A 21,877-nucleotide genomic window follows, 5' to 3' on the forward strand; every position below is an offset into this window, starting at 1 on the left:
CTGTGGTTGCCATGGGAGCGACTCGGGTTGCTGGACTGGTAGTGGGCCGAGCCCTGTGAGGACAGAGCAGAAGCAGGCTGTTGAGAGAGCCCAGCCACGGAGGCCTTCCTCATCAGAGGTCGAGTTTGGGAAAGCAAGCTGGGTAAGGGGTACCGGGCCCTGCGGCTCCAGGCCAAGGGAAGGGCGACGGATCCTGCCTGCAGAAGCCCCAGGTATGGTGGCACCCTTGACCACCGCTGTCCCCCAGGTTTTGTGAGGAGGGTGGCTTTTCTCTGGGGTCTGGGGGAGGTATGCTGGGAGGCTCTTCTGGGCCCCTGAATTTGTGGAAGTCCCAGGAAAACACCCCAGATAAGCAAGAGGCTCCTCAGACATTTCTGAGTTCTCACTTCTAGACCACCTACAATTTCTTTTAACTGATTCATCTATTTTTTAGATTAGCATATAGAAGAAGGGATTTCATCGTGACATTTTCATTCATATATATATATATATATATATATATATATATATATATATATATATATATTTCCACATGTACTTTGCGTATGGCTGCATCCATGAACTTAACTAATTAAACATAAGGCGGGAGATATACTTCAGGGGTTGAGCGGTTGCCTGGCATCCAGAGAAACCAGAATTCCTGCCACTACTTTGGGACATATGTTTTAAAGTGTGTGTTGCGGGGGCTGGAGAGACTGCCCAGAGAGACAGTAATAAGAGAAATAAGCTGATAAAGGAGGGAACACCGACACGGCCATGGACCCTGATGGAGGAGGAGGAGGAGGCTGTTGAAAAACTGAATGCTTTTGTCCTGGACCCATGCGTGTGACTCCTGTCTTCTCCGGTCACTGGGCCTCTAAAGAAAACACAGTATAGAGACTCAAGTCTTACTTTTGCTCTTGGCCCCTAGAAGGACAGACACCAGAAGTACTGGTATTCCACCCCCAAGAAGTTGTTGGTAGCCTGAGGCGGGGAAGGGATCCAGCTGTGACCTTCGTTTAGAAACTGCAGGTTTAGGGATGCTGAGACTGCACCTAGTAGATGATGCTCCCTGTGTGCTACAGACATCTCAGAATAGCACATTCAGATCCGATCTCCCCTCCGAAGCTCAGCAGCACAAAGACTCTTTGTGCACCTAAATATTTTAAATATTCAAAGTGCACGTTTGCACACACACACACACACACACACATAAAATTAAAATAATTATTTAAAAATTATAAGAAAAGTTCATTTTCTTTCAAATACCAGATCTTAAGTCTTGTTCTGCAGCTTTGAGTGGTAAACCCTTAGAGTGTAGATGGCCACTTAGCAGTGGATGTTTCTCAGATATAGAAGTTTAGAGAAGAAGCTGGTATCTAAGAATCCAGGCTACTTAAAATGTAAGGTTGCAGAGTGTATTCTGAAAATACACATACACAGAAAGTAGAATAATCAAGCCAGCAGCAGCATGTGCTTCTTACAAAAGTTAAGACCGTGGCTTCCCTTCTGGAAGACTCAGAGGTCACAAGAAATGTCTTTAAAGTAATATTGAAGCCAGGTGTGCTAGCACACACCTGTGATCCCGCACACACCTGTGATCCCGCACACACCTGTGATCCCGCACTCAGGAAGCCTGAGTGAGTGCAAGGCTATTCTGGAGTACACAGTGAGAGAGACCCTGTGTTTAGAAGAAGAAAAGAAAGGAAAGGCAAATGTTAGAAGTAGTGGGAGTATTAGGAATCCTGCTGTGTAACAGAGAACAGAGATCTCAGCTCCTATTTGTTTAAAAGCAAAACCTTGGTGGGGGTGGGGTGAGTGCTGAGTGTGTAAAGTGCTCCTAGCCCAAGTATGGGGGTCTGAGTGAATAACAGCCAGGCATGGAGTGTATGCCTGAAACCCTAGCATTTGGGGTTGGAGATGGGTGGATCTCCAGGGCTCTCCAGCCAGCCAATCTTCCCTAAATAGTGTTTGTAACAGTGGTTCAGTGACCTGTAGACCCATTTCAAACAATAAGGCAGAGAACAGAGGAAGATGACACTTGATGTCAACCTCTGGCATCCAAATGCACAATCCCTGAATTTCCCACCACACACAGAGAAGTAAAGAAGGAAATCAACCTTAGAACGAGGCAATGGAAGAGGGCCCAGACAGGTGAAACGCTTTTGTGAAACAGGCCTCCATGTGCCGTGAAGATGCTATCAAATTGGTTTGGTGTCAAGATAGCCAATCAAAGAGGGTTAATTTTTCAGGTCCTTCTGGAGTTGGATTGTTGAATAAAATTGTCTTCGCTTAGAGCTATTTTAAGAAACCCTGTCCTTGGGACCCAAAGGGACACATGCAGGCTTTAAAGTCAGTTTGATTTTACCCAGAGTAATTTCTCTGGACACCTTTTCCTCCGCTACCAAGCCCAACACATGGTATATGTTCGATGTCCTCTTCCAGACGGGGTGCTGACTGGAGTCACAGTCAGCCCACAGTCTCTGGTTAAATTTACAGCCTCCCAACCCCCACCTTTAGTTCTCTCCCCTTTCTTTCCCTCCCCCTCACTATGCATACATACACACACATACTCATTTCTCTGTAAGAAGCTTGGTTGTTGCTGAAGCTTTGGGGGTAATTTGTATGTGATGATGGTTGATGCATTCATGTTTCCAAAGCTCCAGAGCCCATGGAGAAGCTTGAGGCACAGTACTGTTACTTTTGCTCAGAAAACATACGGAAAACTAATCCTTTTATACTGAATATACTCCAGAAACTGGATGAAGAAATTGAAAAGCGGTAAGGGAGCTAAGTATTCAACTGTACCAAAAGTTCTCACAGATTCTCATCCCTGCGAAGGCCTGGTCCATTCAGCCATTTTATCTCCACTTGAAAATGGCTTGGTAAAATGGACATAGTTAATAGGTAGACACGTGACACTGTAAGGTCTTAGGTGTGGTATCTGATTCGGGGACAGCACTGGATCAGGAGTCTTCAAGCCAGGGCCCCTGTTATTACCTTAGTGCCCATGAGCTGGGTGAAGTCAGGCAAGTCCTTTGTCCTGGTTGTTTTGTCCACTTGACACATTAAATTTACATGCGCAAACAGACCTTGGTTGAGAAAGTGCTCCCATCAGATTGCCTACTGCAGGCAAGTCAGTGAGGACATTTTATTGATTAATGATGAATATGGAAGAGTCCAGATCATTGTGGGTTGGTGCCAACCCTGGGCATATGGCCCTGGGTGGTATAAGAAAACAGACTGAGAAAGCTAAGGGCAGCCAGCCAGGAGGCAGAGCCCCTCCTGGCTTCTCCTTCAGTTCCTGCCTCCAGGTCCCTCCTGCCTTGAGTTCTTGCCTGACTTCCCTCAATAGTGAGGTATGACCCAAGAGTTGCAAAACGAACTAAACCCTTTCCTTCCCCAAGTTGATTTGGTCAAGGTGTTTTATCACAATGATAGAAACCTAACGCTGGGCGGTGATGTCACGCCTTTAATCCCAGCACTTGGGAGGCAGAGGCAGGCGGATTTCTGATTTTGAGGCCAGCCTGGTCTACAGAGTGAGTTCCAGGACAGCTAGGGCTACACAGAGAAACCCTGTCTCGAAAAACCAAACCAAAAAGAAAAAAAAGAAAGAAAGAAAGAAAAAAAGAAAAAAAAAAAGAAAAAGAAAAAGAAAAAAGAAACCTAAGGGGTCCTCAAAGTGTTCAGTGTTCTCATATCAAAAGTGGGTTTGATGATTAGCTTTGTCAACTTGGCACAGCCTGGCACCATTTGGGAACAATGAGGAATTTTCTATATTTGACTAGGCTGTGCCAGTGTCTGTAGAGGATTTTCTTAATTAAGTCAATTACGTGGGTGGACCCAGCCCGCTGTGGGCAGCAGCATTTCTTAGACAGGGGTTCTGAACTGGAGAAATCAAGCTGGAGACAGGCGAGCAGCTGAGCGTGCATTCATTTCTTTCTGTCTACTCTTAACTGTGAGTGTGATGTAGCTAGCTGGTTCTACTGTGACCTCCCCTCAAAGATAAATAACTTGGAATCAAACCTAAAACCACCATGTTCTCCCCTACATTTCTTTTCCCTTTTTCTTCCTTTTTCCTTCCCTTCCTCTCCCCTTTCTTCTCCTCCTTCTCCCCACCCCCCTTTTGTTGTTGTTTATTTGTTTCAGACAGGGTTTCTGTGTAAAACCCTGGCTGTCCTGGAACTCACTTTGTAGACCAGGCTAGCCTCAACCTCACAGAGATCCACTGACCCCCTGCCTTCTGAGTGTTGGGATTTAAGGTGCCAACAGAGCCTAACCCTTAGGTTTCTTTTTGTCCAGATGTTCTGTCACAAAATTAAAAAAAAAAAAAAAAAAAAAAAAAAAGATAGTGGGGCTATGAGAGAGAGATGAAATGAGTTATGTTAACCTGGATTGCAAGCCTCTGATATTACTACTGGCATTGGAAGGGTTTCAAGCTCTGTGTCAACACTGTCCTCCTCCTCACTTCCTTTGTCTCTATTATTTTGACAGACCCAAAGAAGAAAAAATCACCGTAAACATTGCTGGTAACAGTCGCTTAGTCTCAGGACAAAGAATAACAGGTGAAGACTTTTGGCTTCTCTCCAAAGCGTTAAGGACCCAGCCCTGTATCAGTGGTACGTTCACTTGCTGATGAACACTGCCTGCTTCTCACTTTCCTGATTTTAAGTACTCTTTGTATGGAATATCAGTTTCTTTTCGCCTGTGTGTTTCAGGTGTGGACGTGAGGTATAACCTCATAGGCGATATCGGTGCCTACTATGCTGCAAAACTACTTCAGGTATTACGTTGCTGCCAGCAAATGTTCTTATCCACCGTTCTCTTGAGACATGAGGCCATGCAGACAAATGGCGCATAGCCAAGCACTAAGTATGGAAACCACAAAGGGTTTATGTGCTGTGTGTCTAACGCTCCAAATACATAAGATCCACTTGTGTTTGGAGAGGTGATACCTGGACCTCCTGAGCTGTCTTTTGCAAATCTGCATGCCACGGTTAAATATGCAAAGATGTTCACGCATCCGATTATTGGTAAAACTGAATTGAGTCTTTTCCTTTCAATGATACTACAATTGCAGTGTTTGGAAGAGAAAGGTGACTCTGACTTCTCTTAAATGGAGATTGCCTTTGTTAGAATTCTGTTAGTATATTTAATTAAGTAGTGTGCATAGATTGATTCTAGTAAATACAGACATAATAGCTTCTTTCTCTCCTTATTATAGAAACAACCAAATATCACTTACTTAAACCTTATGTTTAATGATATTGGACCCGAAGGTGGAGAACTGATTGCCAAAGCACTACATGTAAGCATTTGTATATCTCAAAGCAGTGAAAGTGGTGAAGTTTAACTGGTAGTTGTTTGGGAACAACATAACCAAAGTTCATATAAGCTTATGTTATTTCAGTTTTTCCATTAATTTATTTATTCACTTTACGTCCTGATCATAGATCCCCACGTTATTTCAATTTTTTTGTCGGCCTCTATGCACTCTGTGTGTGTGGGGGGGCTATATAATGTGTATGGGTGTTTTGCCTGCATATATATCTGTAAAACCTGCCTATATGCCTGGTACCTGCAGAAGACAGAAGACAGAGTCAGATACTCTGCAGTTACTAAAGTTACACATGGTTGTGAGCTGCCATCTGGGTCTAGGAATTGAACCTGGATCCCCTGCAAGAGCAGTTTTTTTTTTTTAAACTGATGAGCCATCTCTCTAGCCTTGCATTATTATTTTCTATGTGTATGAGTGTTTTGCCTGCAGAAGTCAGTGGAGGGCATTATATCTCCGGGAACTGTCAACCTCCATGGAAATGCTGGGAAACAAGCCAGGTCTTTTGGAAGAGCAGCAATTGCTCTTGACCAGTGAGCCATTTCTCCAGCCTCTTAAATATATAGTTTTAATGTGTTTCAGTTTATAAAAGCATACCTACTACTTGAGAACGTTGGACTCATTGAAAAAAAAAAAAATTGCTAACCAGCTTTGCTGGATTCTGGTGGTGCACACTTGTGAGGAAGAGGCAGGAAGTAACTGAGTTCAAGTCAAGTCCAAGAGACATATATGAGACCTTGTCTCTAAAGAAATGCCTCTCTGTCTCTCTCTGTTTCTCTCTGTGTCTCTGTCTCTGTCTCTGTCTCTCTCTCTCTCTCTCTTTCTCTCTCTGATACTGATACTGGCTGTGGTAAAATCTGACCAATCGTCTTTCACCCCCTCCTGCCACTTGCCATACCTTCACCACCACAACAGACTGTTTCCTGCTCTGTGAACCAAGACAACCAGCTCCTCCTCTTAAGTTGCTTCTTGGCAGAATATTTAGTCACAGCAAGAAGAGAAGAGATGTAAACAATGCAGAAAATGCTACTGAGAATGTTATTATAAAAAAACAAAACCAAAACAAAAAACCAAACAAACAAAAAATCCTATAGAGTCTGTAGGCCATCCTATGGAAAGAATGTAAAAGCATTTAGAACCATGAGCTCGGAGAATCCCTAGAGTGGGGTCTGATGAGCCATTGTGTTAAGAGTTTGGAAGCCCACAGTGCTAATAGAAATGTGGATGTTTAGACGGATCAGCGAGTAAAAGTACTTGGCATGCAAGCCTGGTGACCTGAGCTTACTCATTGGACTTCAGGATAGAAGGTGAGAATCAATTCCCAAAAGTTAGTTGTGTTGTGCCTTCAACATGTTTGCCATGGCAGGTACACACACCTATACTCATGAAAATATTACACGTGTGCACCCATGTGCACACACACACACACAGATGACAACAACGATGACAATGATGATGACACTAATAAAAAAAAATAAGGGGCTGGGAAGAATACTTGTTCTTGCAGAGGGCCCAGATTTGGTTCCCAGCACCCAAATATCAGCTCACGACTGTCTTTAATTCCAGTCCCAAAGCATCTGACATCCTCTTCTGGTCTCTGTGGGCACCAGGAATGTAACAGCTGAAATACACATGGGCAAAACCATAAAATAAAAATAAAACTTAAAAAAGAAAAGCAATGAGAGCAGAGAAGACAGGGCTGGTGAGGCTTCAGAGGGGACAGACTCTACCAAGAACTGGGCTGGAAGTTACTTGTGTTATAGTCTGAAGAAGAATCTAGTTATCTTCTGTATCCTAAAATTTCAAGTGAGGCTTGAAATTCAAAGTTGCTTGGTCGAGGCAATTTCAAGACAACATAGCATCCAGGCTGTAACACAGTTACTGCTCAGTCAGTGCCTTTAGTCAGATTTACAGTGAAAGAAAACGGGAATAAATGAAAGACCCACAGCCTGGGAGGGACCAGAGGTAGGCGTGGCTAGAGCTCAGAGCAGGCGTGTGCTGACAGAGCATCTGTAGCTATTACCATGGAAAGGGAAACCAAACAGTAGAAAAAGTGCCTTAGATGCAAAACTGTCAGGTGGAGAACCCCAGGGTATTGCAATGCAAATTCATCTCAGAGTAAATTTTCTGAAAAAAAAAAAAAAAAATAGCCTTCAGGGTACCTGCTGGAAATAGGGGTAGCTAAGGTTATTTTCTTGACAGTTTCAACAATGAAGGCTTGCAGAGGCTGCTGCGGTCCAAGGATGCCAGGCTACCTCACGAGCTGGCAGCAGACCTCGGGCATCTTCCATGAAGTGCAGGTTTTGCAGGCATGTGTGGTACAAGTGTGAGAGGTTTGTAGAGACTTGTACCAAGGTCCCAGATAGTGCTAAGGCGATACAAGATGCAGCAGGGTCAGATCCTTGCATGGGGCTTTTGAGCTGTGCACGACAAATGTATAAGGAATAAAGTCTCATTGGTAATTAAAAGCCAAGGTATTGGAGGTACCAGAAGCCTGGGATGTTTTTCCAGGAAAGATGCAGGTAGGAAGAGGAGCCAGCCCATGAAAATGGCTGTAATTGTCAGAGGGAACAGAGTTGGAAGGGCAGCGGCCCAGACCTGTTGCTGGAGGGGTTATAGGCATGGGCAGCCATGCTTGGCTTTTTACCTGGGTGCTCAGGATTTGAACTCAAATGCTCATGTGTGCAGAGCAGTGCTTTTATCTAGCAAGCTATCCCCCACCCCTATTTATAGGACATTCTTATAACCTCCGAAGAACATCCCTGTACTTGTTAGTGAAGCCTCCTCTCTACTTACTCTATAGCCTCTGCAACCACTGATAATTTAATCAGGATCATACAATGTATGGCTTAAGATATTCAAGGTTCATCAGTGTTGTAAGATACTTAGAAATTATATGTGTAGGAGTGTTTTATCTGCATGCATGTCTGTGTACCGTATGCTTGTCTGGTACACCAGAAGGCCAGAAGAGGGTGTCGGATTCCCCAGTATTGGAGTTATGGATAGTTGTGAACTACTACTTGGGTAATCAAACTTAGGTCCTCTGGACCAGCAGCCCATGTCTTCACTGCTGAGCCATCTCTCCAGCCCCATAACACATTCTACTGTTCAATAACATTCCATTCTGTGGGTAGAACACATTGTGCTCATCCATCGGTTGATAGATATTTGAGTTCTTACTTTTAGGTATTATGAATAATGCTTCTGTGCATCTCCATATTCCTATATGAACAAATATTTTTGATTGGTGGAAGGTACACACACACACACACACACACACACACGAGTGGAATTGCTGGGCCTTGTGATAGCTCTGTAAAACATTTTGAGGAACTGCCAAACTGTTTTCCAAAGTAGCTTCACCTTCTAACAATTCTTTCAGCCATGTGAGTGTTGTAGGTCCTGCTATCCTTGGTAGAACTGTCCCTGCCATCTTGGTCTTCACCATCTGAGTGTGCGTGAGAAGGCGTCCCTAATCAATAATGGACTTAGCACTGCTTGTTCTTCCTTTGGAGGAACCTTTATTCAAATCATCTGCCCCTTTAAGGCCCAGGTTTCATCTGTGTTGAGAGGATGTCTCACCATCTTGCTCAGGTTAGTCTTGAGCCTCTGAGCTCAGGTGATCCATTGGCTTGAGTTTTCTGAGCACATGGGGCTAAGGCGGCACTGTATGCCTGGATGGTTGTCTTTTGGAGTTTTGAGCATTCTTCACATATTCCAGATACAAGATCCTATCAGACTTATGATTTCAAAATGCTTTCTCTCACTTTGTTGATCTTCTTTGAAACAAACCTTTTGGATTTTGACAAAGCTCACATTTATTCAGTTGGTAATTATTCTAAGAGTTTTCTTTTATTCACTTATTGTGACTTGACTTTTGTATTCAGTAAGAAGTACTCTTTTATATGTGGATATTCAATTTTCTCAAGGGCATACATTAAGAAACGATTCCTTCCTCCATTCAATTGTCTTGGCACCTTTTTCAAAACATTAGTTGGAAAAGAGATCAAAGAGGGGTATATGAGAAAGTTTGGAGGGAGATGGGAAAGCCCTCACTGTCCTAAACTGGCTCTGTAGACCAGGCTGGCCTCAAATTCAGAGATCTGCCTGCCTTCTGCCTCCTGAGTGCTGGGATTAAAGGCGTGCGCCACCTGCATCCTGCAGAATTATTTTCTTAACATTACTTTGGGGTATTTAACTTCTTGAATATAAAATAGAATTGACTGTTAGGTGAAGCTTGAATTTTGCTCTCTGTGAAAATCTCACTTTGAACAGCTGTTTTGAGAGTGACCTAATTAGGACTTTCTGTACATAGTATAAGGTCATGTCAGAGTAAGAATTTTACCTGTTTCTTTTTCTTTATAGCCTCTTGATTTATTTTGGTGGTTCACATGTGCCTAGGAACATGTTAATTTCTTCCAGATTTTTCAATTTGTTGGAATGTGTTATCACAATCAGAGTCTTGGATTTCATTTTTGTTTTAATTACTATTCCTTTCCATGTTTGTCAGTTACTGAGCTTAACCTCACTCCATTATGGTCTAATAAGATACAAGAAACTATTTCAATTTTTAAAAACAGAGAGTGACTTTGTGACCACCATGTGACTTCTTTCCTCCACGCGGTCTCATGTAGGCTGTGGAAAGGACTGTGTGTTCTGCAGCTTTGAGAACATGGACGCTTGTGGATGTCTGTGAAAATTTTTTGTTTTTTGAGACAGGGGCTCATGTAACCCAGACTGGCCCCAATGTTCACTATACTTGCAATCACGGTCTTCCTGGTGGAGTGCTCCCTTTATTATATATCCTGTCATTTATGTTTAGCTCGAAGAGGAATGTTTCAGAGGCGAGTATCCAAGCATACTCCTCGTGTTCAGTGACTACTTTCTTCTTAGATCCTGTTTGGTCATGTGCCTCTGCTAATACGCTGTTAAGGCTTTCGGACCTAATAAGGTTGGCTTTTTGCTTTTGAGATTTATTTGTTTTAACTTTACATTTACTTTTCCCGAATTTGCTGCTCTCGCAGAGGACCTGGGCTCCGTTCCTAGCGCCCACATAGCAGCTCCTAACCGGCTTTAACTCTAGTTCCAGGGCATCCAACACCTTTTATTGGACTCCACGGACTCCAGGCATGTGCATGGTCTATACATGCAGGCAAATACCCATTTACATAAAATAAAAAATAAATGAAAAAAATTAAGTGAGAATTGGGGATGTAGTTCAATGGCTCAGTGACAGGACATTGGCCTGACACATGCGAGGCCCTGGTTTTGATCCCCACCACACATGCATGCAAGCACGTGCGCACACACACACAGACACACACACATGCACATACATACACACACACACTGACACACATGCATGCGTGCACACATACACAAGTACTGTGCGATTAGGGAATGACGGCTGCACACAGGGCTTTCAGGGATGATGGGATGTATTTTGGAACTAGCTGAAGGAAGTAAATGCCATTAAACACCTTAGAATAGTCAGCTCTTGCCATGTGAACTTCCCCTCAGTAATGTATTTTTCTTGAGACAGATTTACAAAATTTCCAATGAAAACATATTGAAAATCTCCCTTGCTTCCTGGGCATTTGTTTCTTGGTCATTCTTTTTATTAAAAGATTTGGCTATTATGAGGAATTGGATGTTACTTTTACAGAATATATCTTGCTCTTTCTCTATAAAACTGAGTTTGCAAATAGTAAATCAACCTTCTGACTCATTTAGTTGAGGGAGAGTTTCATGGATTCTAGTTTAAGCAATAAAACTACTTGTTTTGATTCTTTTTTCTTTTCCAGAAAAACAAAACTCTTAAGTATTTGAGAATGACTGGCAACAAGATTGAGAACACAGGAGGCATGCTTTTTGCTGCCATGTTGCAGATGAACTCATCCCTGGAGAAACTGGATCTGGGCGACTGTGACCTGGTGAGTAAGTCGGTTAAGAGGAAACCCACCTGGGCAGCAGGCACTCTCCCAGAAGGCTGCACAGAGAACTGTTCACGAAGGCAGGCAGATGGGGAGGGGGTTTGCTGTTTGTTTTGAGCAGAGGTCCTGGCATGTAGCCCAAGCTTGAACCCACAATTCTCCCTCCGTCTCCCAAAGTGCTGGGACTGCACCCACATGCTGCTACCCAGACAAGACAATTTAGAAATGGTTTCTCTGCCCCGGTGGGAAATGAGATTTTCTGTCCACATAATAATATAGCCTGTTAACAAAATCAGATCACAGGGACTGTAGAGATGGCCCAACAGTTAAAAATCATTTGCTGCTCTTACAGAGGATCCTGGTTTGGCCACTCACAACCATCTGTAACTCCAGTTTTAGGGCATCTGGTGGCCCCTTATGGCCTCTATATTCACATGGTGCACAGACATACATGTAGGCAAGACACTTGCATACATAAAATCAAAAGGTTTAATAAACAATATTAGATACCTAGCATACTAAGGACATTTCTAAACTCTATGCATAATTTTTATCTGAACTTGTGCATGACAGAAAAAGACCATGCTCATTTACATTAAACTAACGCTGCCCCATCAGTACTGATATAAATTCCTATTTTCAGTGCATATGTTGCGCCATGAAAGTTGTGATGGTTCAAAAAGCTGCTAGGAGCCTCCAACCACCAGATGAGGAGATCTGCATTTGTTTTCCATGTCTTCAAATTCTAAATCTCACTTTCTTGATCATGCCTTGAGACGTTTAAATCTGTTGTGCAACCTCAGATTAATCAAATCCGTAGGACACAAAATCTGCAGTGTTTTGGAAGGACTTGTTCAACAGGAAGCTGTAGCTCTTACAGCTTTGGGTAGCACTGAGTCAATGCTTATTGCTTATTGACACCAATTCCTTGCAAGACACCTCAAGGTTTCCACAGTAAATCTGAGATGGCCTCAGCCCTCATGAGGCTTTGCAGTTTACTTGGAGTAATGTCAATTAACAGAAAAAAGTGCTTTAAAGAAAACCAACTACTCTGATGTTGGGCAGGGAGGTAATAATTAGGCTTCAGGAAGTCTGGGGGTTACAGAATGAATTAAAAGCCAGTCTGGACAACTTAGCAGGACTTTGTCTAAAAATAAAAGAAAAATTAAAATGGGCTAGAGATACAGCTGAGTGCGGGTCCATGCCTAGTATGCCCAAGAATGCAATCCTCAGTAATGAAAGAGGTATACCCCAAACTAGCAGGATGGTGTTAATTAAACAGTAAGACAGTAGTGAACTTCTTTCATGGTAAGCTATGGCAAGCCACAGGGAGGAGACTGTGTGACCAGAATTAGAGTACCCAAGAACAGAGGTTCACAGCAAGGTTGTGTGGACAGATCATGGGGCAGAGAAGAGGAGGAATTTGGTACAAATGCTAATCATGATCCCAGCACTTGGGAAGCAGAGGCAGGCGGATCTCTGAGTTCGAGGCCAACCTGGTCTACAGAGTGACAGAGTGAGTTCCAGGACAGCCAGGGCTACACAGAGAAACCCTGTCTCAAAAAACCAAAAAAAAAAAAAAAAAAAAAAAAAAAAAAAAGAAAGAAAGAAAAGGCTTAAAATTCAGGGAACTTGGATCTGATCAATGCTTTTAAAAGATCATTAGTTTATGCGAAGTGGAGGGCAGCAAGCCAACAGGCCACTCGGATACCTGATGCTGGCATCTGGGTTTGAGATGAGGAGGGCTTAGGCAGGCGTAACAGCCACGGAAACATTCAGTCGAACTGACTGGAGCCACGTTTTGGAGACAGAAATTGATCAGACTTAATGACCAACTGGATGAGAAGCACCAAGAGAAAGCCACTTACTAGCGTAACAGGCTGGGTGTGTCTTCAGTGTGTCCATCACAAAGATGAGCGAGGAGAGGCCCTCCAATCAGATGTCGGGAGAGACCTGAAGGAGCTGTGGAAAACATGTTCAACAGTCTCAGTAGCACACACTGCTCTTCTCTGAAGGGAAATAGAGGAGTGAATCTGGGGGAGACAGGAGGTGGAGGGAAACTGGGAGGGGTGGAGAGCGGAACCCATGGTCAGGGTGTATTGTGTGAGAGAAGAGTCAAACCAAATATAAAAGGCTGATTGCACAAGGACACAAGCACATGAGACTTTGCTGGAATCCGCAGGTAGGTCTGTCTCTTCGTTTGGGAAAACCTAAAGGACCAAGGAGCGAGTCCAGAGTCACCCCTCGGAAACACCTGTTGAAATGTTAAGAAACTCCTATGCAGACCCATAGTAACAGCTCGCTTCTGGGAAGAGATGTTTTAACCTCTGTACAAACAATTTTATCAGAACTCACTTCACTATCTTGACATTGTAAAGTAAGATTAACACACTGTCAACGTCCTTCATGGATTTGCCTGTTTGTAGGGACTGCAGAGTGTGATCGCATTTGCTACAGTGCTGACCCAAAACCAAGGAATCAAGGGGATAAACCTGAACCGACCTATACTGTACGGAGAACAGGTCTGTATTCAATGACCATGGCACTAAGACCAAGGTCCTATTGGAGTTTATGGTGCAAGGATACACTGCATTCTTAGAATTATCCTAATTCTATAAAACTGCAGTGTGTTAAGTGAAGTGTAACTGTTACTCCTTAGTGTCTTGCATGCATTTAGCTGCTGTTACTTCAGCAGCAAGTTTATGAAACTCAGGTTCTGTGTAAACCTGTGTAAAGTCAGACAAAAGAATGTATCCTTAAAGTTTCCTAGGCCATGGCATAAGCCCAATGTCAGCTGATTTACTCATCGGTTACACTGATATGACTGAAGCATTACATCTCTGCATGCATAGCAGTTTGGCGAGTTTGACCTCGATCCCTTCTGTAGATTAAGGTTCTTGTTGGAGGCAGATGAAAAAGTGGCTGCTTTTTTTTTCCACATTAGTTTGTGGGGGCTTCTTCTCCTTAAAAAATAAGAAGCTTAGGTTGGCAAAATAGCTCCGTGTTAAGAAAGCCCCTGCTGCCAAGCTCCCAATGCCCTGAGTTAAATTGCTGGGTCCATATGGTGGAAGAATAGAACTAATTTCTGTATACTGTCCTCTGACTGCCATATGTGCATTATAGCATGTGCACACCCACACATACCCCCGATTCCCAGTTATACATACATACATACATACATATATACATACATACGAACTCATTCTATACAGGCCTAAACAAGAGGAGAAAAGAAAGAAAAAAAGGTTCAGGGTATCTAGTTTGAACAATGAACAATGAACACTGTTCAAATAAATTTTGAGCTCTCTAAAAGTTCAAGTACTGTACAGAATTAAAAACTGTCTCAGTGTTCTTCCTTCATGTAACTGGGAAGTAACCATATTTTAAAGTGTTATTTTTCATATTTGGAAGTACACATTTTTGCCTGTATACAACTCTTCCTTTGAACTTTACATGTAACCAACACTTTTGGCATTTTTTTTTTGGTCATATTGTTTTATGTCTATTAATCTGATACGTCCAACAAATTACCCAAGATCTTTAAATAAACATATTTTAAGAACAACAACATTTAGTGGGGCTGGAAAGATGGCTACGAGCACTGGCTACCTGTCCAGAGGACCCAGGTTTAGTTTCCTGCACCCACGTGGCAGCTCACAGCCAACTCCGTTCCCTGGGGATAACATGTAGACACATAAATACATTAAGTCTAATTTTTTTAAAGCAAGCAAAATATGGTGGTTTGTTTGTCATTAAGAACATTACAGGAACTTCTTAACCAAACTGCTTTGGCCCACTTGTGCTTTGATTTTGATAAAAATGTAGCCTTCCTTGGACTGTAAATTATCACTGAGGGAAAAAAATATACATGTCCATGCATACCTTTTGCCTCAGAGCAGCTGGACTCTAACACATAACATCTGGAAGCACAACATATTCAGGAACTTGAAATCACTTTAAAAGGGAGGGAGTCTGATAAGGCAGAGCTGAAGGTTTCAAAGCAGACTCTGGAGTGGGAAATGTCTTTGTGTCTTAAGCCATCATGATGATGAGCGACAAGGGCATACTGAGAAAACGGAGGTTTAGAAACATAAGATGTAACAAATAACTTCGCTGGTTTTCCTTTTAAAATAACTGATTATTATTGTCATTGTAAACCAAATTATCTATCTTCTTTTTAAAAGTCACTTAGTTACGGAGTTTTACAAGTTCCTGCTGTTTCTAAGAATGTCTGTATTTCATTTGTACACATCCTCCACATGCTGATATAGTGGCTGAGGTAGGATGTTGAGTTCCCAGGCCAGCCTAGGCTACATGGTGAGACCCAGTCCACTTCCTTGTTACACACACACAGACACACACACACACACATGCACACACACATGCACACACCATATGATTTGGGGCAGTGATAATAGCTTATTTTTAAAAAGGTATGCCAAATGCAAAATGGTAGAGTCTTTTTTGTTGTTTGTGGAGTCTGTGTGTGTCTGTGGTGTATGCATATACATGCGTGTGTGCCTATGCGGGTGCATGCAGAGAACAGTGGAAGCAGTCAGAGGTCTTCATAACTCTCTGCATTACTGCCTTCAGGCGGGGCCTCTCACTGAACAGAAAGTTCACTGTTTGTATTAACCTTGGGACATGAGCTCCCAAGATCTGCCTGAACAGCTGACAATAAAGTTCCAGGAATACGTGGCTGTGCCTTGCTTCCAAATGGACAGGGGGAATTTGAACTCAGGTCCTCACTACCCAATGAGCCATATCTCCAGCCCTAGACTAAGAGTCTTAATATTTCAAACAAGCTAATTTAAGGCCTGTAATACCTGCCCTCTGGAGGCTGGGGCAACTGAGTCAAGACTGAGGCCAGCCTGAGCTACATAATGAGACCCTGTACCAACTTTAAGAAAATATATGCTTTTAAAATGGAAATGTAATACTTCAAAATCAGAAACAAGAATTTTATCTATCTTTTTAGGAAGAGTCTACAGTCCACGTTGGCCACATGTTGAAACAAAATCACGTCCTTGTTGAACTACATATGTGCAAACATGGTATGAAAAATTATGGTCTACAACAGTTATGCAATGCACTGTATTTGAACAGTAGCCTACGCTACCTTGATGTCAGCTGGTAAGTGATAATTTACATAACCATGCAGAGACATAGTATGTGAGACATGTTTATTAGACATTATTTTCAGTAACTGGAAATTATAACTGATGTTGAAGAACTCTTATCGTAAGATATATGGTTTATTAAGTTAGTTTACACTGTAATATATCTGCAGTAACGTGATTACCAGCCAGATGGAAGCACTATTTCATGGTGAATTTTCATCTTTGGAAGCTGAGCAAACTAAAATAGAAAGCTTACTAAGTGTTTTCAAATACTTTATGAATGTAAGAATAACATTTTGTGTTTTTAAAGTATTGATAAATATGCTTCCTCCCCAGCAATAAAATAACTCGTGATGGAATGGTGTTTTTGGCTGATGTTCTAAAAAGTAACAGTACGCTGGAAGTCCTAGATCTTTCTTTTAACAGAATAGAAAATGCAGGAGCAAAGCACCTCAGTGAAACTCTAACTTCCCACAACAGGAGTCTTAAAGCGTTAGTATGGTTTCTTTATACTCAATCAAAATAACTACAAAATTCTAAGTTGTATCTTTTAAAAATTTGGGTTAATCTAATAGGATATTTGTGTATTCAAGTTCATAGGAAAAATCTTTATTTCTCATTTATACATATTTACTTGTTTGTACATGCACTGAATGTGTGCCCACAGATTCCAGAAGAGGGAATCAGATCTCCTCGAACTGGAGTCAAAGATGGTTGTTAGCTGCCTCAGTGGGTGCTGTGAACAGAACTTGGGTCCTCTGCAAGAGTTGCAACTGCTGTTAACTGCTGAGCCATCTCTCCAGCCTCCAAAACTTATTTATCCCAAACTCTTAACAAGAAATTCATAAGCACTTAACACAATACTTCTATTTGTAATCTACTCAAACATTTACCAAATAGGGGTTGGAGAGATGGCTCAGTGGTTAAGTGGTCCATACATACAGACAAAGCAACCAGATACATGAATAAGCCTTGTTTTTTGTTTGGTTTTATTTTTGTTTAAGACAGGGTCTCTCTGGGTAACCCAACTGCCCTGGAAGACACTTTATAGACCAGGCTGTCCTTACACTCAAAGGCCTTCTGAGTGTTCTTCTGAGTGCTTCTGCCTCCTGAGTGCATAAATATATGAGGGGGGGGGGTGCTATTTCAACATGTATGTAGAAAAGGCACCTTTTCTAGGTATATGACACATTCAATAAGAAAACAGAGTCCCTGGATTACAGAACGTACAGACAATTATTTGGATTACCACATTAAAACATGTTAGTAAAATAGATCTAATAAATGTTGATACTGACTTAATCATTCTTTGTGGGACTTCAGAACTTCATTATTGTTTTCCTACAGATTGTCTGTAGTCAGCAACAAGATAGAGGGAGAAGGGCTTGTTGCACTTTCCCAGTCAATGAAAACAAACCTCGTACTGTCCAATATCTACATTTGGGGAAACAAATTTGATGAGGATACCTGTGTGGTAAGTGACTTCAGTTCTGGCTTTTGTTGGGCTCTTCTCAGATCCCTGTGAGTTAATTTGATAAATGGTTTCAGAATGGAGTCACACTATACTCTGGGCAGTTTTTAATTTAAAGCCAGATCAGATGCCATACACAAGTATTAAGGATCACTGAGCCACACAATGTCCAATTCCTCCAAATGAAAAAACAATTACAATTGAGTTGATGTAAAGTTCCCAATGTGTCAAGTTGAGGAGTCAGAGACACTGTACTAGCTGTGCAGTGCTCAGGGGTGTGTGTATATAAATATATAATATACATACACATATTTATTATATATAATACATACATACATACATACATACATACGTATGTATAATCTCTACTTCTTTTAGATGTTCTAGTTTGGTGCTGCACATATTTTTAAAGTTCTTACGATTCTCTGGATTTACTCAGAGTCTGTTGGTCCCCGTTTTGTCTCTGATTTTATTAATTTGGATTTTTCTCTCTCCTTTTAGTTAATTTGAATCAGGGTTTGCCTATCTTATTTTCTTAAAGACCCACCCTGTCTCATTGAGCCTTTGTACTAGCCATCTGCATTGTATTGGTTTCAACCCTGAGTTTGATTATTTTCTGCTATCTAGTCCTTCTGACTTTTTTTTAAGTCTAGAGATTTCAGGTGTGCCATTAGGTTACAAATAGGTCTCTCCAATGTCTGATGTAGGCATTTGGTGCTATGAACTTGTCTCTTAGAACTGTCTTCACTGTATCATAGGACATGCTGTGTTTTCAATTTTACTCAATTGCAAAAAAGTTTCAATTTCTTTTTTGATTTCTGTCTTGACCCATGTTTTATTTGTAGCAAGTTGTTCAATTTCCAAGAGTTTGCAAACTTTCTGTTGTAATATCTAGCTTTAATCTGCGGTGCTCAGATAGGATGCAGGATGTTACTTCCAGCTTTCTTGTATCTATTGAGACCTGCTTTGTGTCTGAATATGTGGTCAATTTTGGAGAAAGTTCCATGAGCTTCTGAGAATCATAGAGACAGAAAGCATAGTAACAAAAATCTTCCATTTGAAAAGAGAGAAGAAGAAAAGGATTGGCTAAAAATAAAATGCATACCTCCCTACAGAAATACCCATAGTTCTCAGAGAAACACCCACACAGCACAAGCTGTATACAGACTCTGGAATCAAAGACACTGGGAAGCTACAACAGAAAATAAGCCATAACTTGGAAGGCTCTCCTCACTGCAATTTCTGCCTGTTTTTCCCCTACAATGGCAACTTTATTAACAACACAGCTCACAACTGTATGAGATGCCCTTAGCATCCACACCAAGAAGCCATAGGGATACACAAAGAAAATTCTACAAATTAAAAAAAAAAAATGATAGGTCACTGTGGGATTCTTTTTTAAAACTTCTATATAGACTTCAAGGGATTCATCAACTAACTTCCATATGGAGCTGCTGGTTTGTTTGTTTTGAGATGTGAGTTCCTACTGATCATAAGATTTGACAGAGGAGTAATTCAGCTAAGCTGGTCTTGAACTCAACCATCCTCTTGCCTCAGGAGTTCTACAGGCTGAGAACTCAGGCCTGCGCCAACACACAAGGTCTCCACTCTGCCCACTACCACCTCTTTAAAGTACTTAAGAGTACTTGAAAAATCTGACCATGGGTCACAACCAAGGTATTACTGATGACTGACTCAGATTCACAAAAGGATTTACATATGAAAAACATGCCTTATATGTTAGAACTTAAAAGCTATTTTATAATATACTTTCATTATGTATAAATAACAATTTATCTATAATATCTGGTATAATACTAAAACTCAGCAATGTTATTAAGAGTTTAACCTACAAAATAACAGTTAAATTGAATATTTGTTTGAACAACCACTGTAAACTGAATACATTATTCTTAATGACTTTTTTTCTAAAAATCCTAGGCATATTCAAATTTGATAAAGAGTGGCCGACTAAAGCCAGATGATACAGATGTGGAACCATATGAGGTGGATGAACACATCTTCCTTTCAGAAGTCTCCAATGGCCTTAAAAGGCATTATTACTGGACACCGACTTACGGAGGTGCTTACATGCCGTCATCTTCCGCAGGCTTTGCTCTTGTTCCTGTGGGTGAACGTCTATAAGAAACAGGCTTGAAAACAATTTCACACATTTGTCTCAACATTTTTAGAGACTAAGATTTTGTTTACTAATTTTTCTTTTGTAAATTAGAACAAATTATTTTTAATCAAATTATAAAATTTTGTGTACTTGCCTCTTGTCGAGAAAAAACTGATTCTTCACACAGAGACTAAAATATCAACCCTGAAACAAACCACAGAACTACAGTAATTCTTTTTGTAATGAAAAATGAACACAAAAATCAAAGACAGTAAAGTCACTACAGAAATCTTAGCCAAATATTATGGCAGATTTGCTTTGCAGCTGGCAAATTTTCAGTAGATTCTGAGAGACATCAAAGCTTAGAAGTCAAAAAGTATTCCACATAGATGTTTAGGCATTCCAGACAGGTGTTAACAATTTCACAAAAACAAGAAAATAAAGCTTCCTGGCATAGACAATGCCTGTCCTGAGTTTATATCCTTTCTGCGTCTGGCTCTTCTTCATCCAGTATTAATGAACGTCCCTCATGCTGTTCCATGTAGCCGTAGTCTGCTTTTCATTGCCTCGAGGCAGCATTCCATCCTATGCTGGGTAAGAATCTACCATTTTCTGGAAGGAGATGCCTTTCAGGATTACAGTTTCAAGTCCATTAGCAATGCACTCTGCTTTCTCAGGTCTCCGTCTACTCCTGCGTGCTACAGGAGCGCTCAAATGCTCCTACTTTCTTCTGAGAGGAAGTGTAGAAGATGGCTGAAGCTCCAGCAGTAAGACCTGCCTGAGCCTGCACTGGGAGGTTTGTGCCCAACCTGCATGTGCACCTATGGGGGCTCCTACCACCCATGTCTCCATGGAGACACATGTCCACACTTAACTGAGGTGAGGGCAGCTTAGCGGGCAACTACTGGTTCTGATAATGGTAGGAAAAGTTTGTCACAATGTGACAGGCCATTATTTATGGCCTCCGAGGCCAGCAGAACATAGCTACAAAGCCTCTGATCTCCACCAGTGGCCCGCCTGCCTGGTATGGTAAGGTAGTGCAATGGCGGCACAGTGTGACGAGAAACCAATCACTCTGATTGACTTTAAGGCAGATCTTATCTTGTGGGCTACAACCCTTCTGGGGTCAAATGATCCTTCCACAGGGGTTGCCTAAGACCATCAAAAACCACAAGTTATAACTTATAACAGTAGCAAAATTGAATGAAGTAGCAACAAAATAATTTTATAGTAGTTGGGGGTCACCACAACTTGAGGATTAAAGGATCACAGCATTAGAAAAGTTGTGAACCACTAATTTAAGACCCACTTCATAAGATGTAATTTATACCTGACACTACTCAATGGCCAAGAACCTGACTAGACAGGCCATGGGCCTAAGGTAAACCCCAAATATTATGGTTCTGTTAAAGAAACGTAGTAATAAAATGATTCCTAATAACATTCTACTGCCAACCATATATCAGTGTATTGTGTATCACTCAGCCATCATCAGAGAAGCTTCTTCTTGAAGTAGTTGGAACTAACACAGAGACCCACAACTGGACAGTATGAAGACAATGAGATTCTGGAGCACAGCCCTAAGTGGGATGTCTTCACCAAACCCTCCTGTTAAGGCTCAGGGGGGCATGTAGAAGACAGAAGGATTATAAGAGCCAGAGGGGATGGGGGCTCCAAGGGAATGGTATCTTCCAGATACAATAGGACTGAGGTACATACATAAGAATTCAGAGACAGAGGTAACACACCCAGAGCCCGCGTAAGTTAAAGTCAGACAGGTCCCAGTGCTGACAGAAGGAAGTAGATACAGGCTCCCACTCCTAACCAAGAAAAACTTGGTTTCTCGAATGGAGTATAGCAGGATATAGTCGCCACACTTCAGGCTAGGCCTCATGCCGTATGGCCAGCACAGAAGAA

General features: G+C 41.7%; 1 protein-coding gene across 2 annotated transcripts; it reads left to right on the forward strand.

Annotated features, from left to right (window-relative positions):
• Positions 1-7: 7 nt before the first annotated feature.
• Lrrc34 (leucine rich repeat containing 34) lies at positions 8-20,421 on the forward strand. 2 transcript variants are annotated; one of them, XM_034500621.2, is made up of 11 exons: positions 8-212; positions 2,640-2,760; positions 4,474-4,598; positions 4,698-4,762; positions 5,204-5,287; positions 11,119-11,247; positions 13,674-13,769; positions 16,226-16,380; positions 16,704-16,859; positions 17,715-17,841; positions 19,780-20,421. In XM_034500621.2, exons 2-11 carry the CDS (start codon positions 2,651-2,653, stop codon positions 19,981-19,983), a joined length of 1,251 nt encoding a protein of 416 aa, XP_034356512.1. In that variant the 5' UTR covers positions 8-212; positions 2,640-2,650; the 3' UTR covers positions 19,984-20,421. The 2 variants fall into 2 exon arrangements, with proteins under 2 accessions (XP_034356512.1, XP_076788339.1); XM_076932224.1 differs by lacking the exon at positions 5,204-5,287 and having other exon boundaries at positions 17-212.
• The last annotated feature ends 1,456 nt before the right edge of the window (positions 20,422-21,877 follow it).

This window comes from Arvicanthis niloticus, chromosome 4 (genome assembly GCF_011762505.2).
Source record: "Arvicanthis niloticus isolate mArvNil1 chromosome 4, mArvNil1.pat.X, whole genome shotgun sequence".
NCBI lineage: Eukaryota > Metazoa > Chordata > Mammalia > Rodentia > Muridae > Arvicanthis > Arvicanthis niloticus.

Bases quoted from the DNA above. Each gene is read 5' to 3' on its own strand.
- Lrrc34 (XM_034500621.2), top strand. From the start codon at position 2,651: ATGGAGAAGCTTGAGGCACAGTACTGTTACTTTTGCTCAGAAAACATA. The intron at 2,761-4,473 runs GTAAGGGAGCTA...TTATTTTGACAG, and splicing joins GATGAAGAAATTGAAAAGCG to ACCCAAAGAAGAAAAAATCA. The intron at 4,599-4,697 runs GTACGTTCACTT...TGTGTGTTTCAG, and splicing joins GACCCAGCCCTGTATCAGTG to GTGTGGACGTGAGGTATAAC.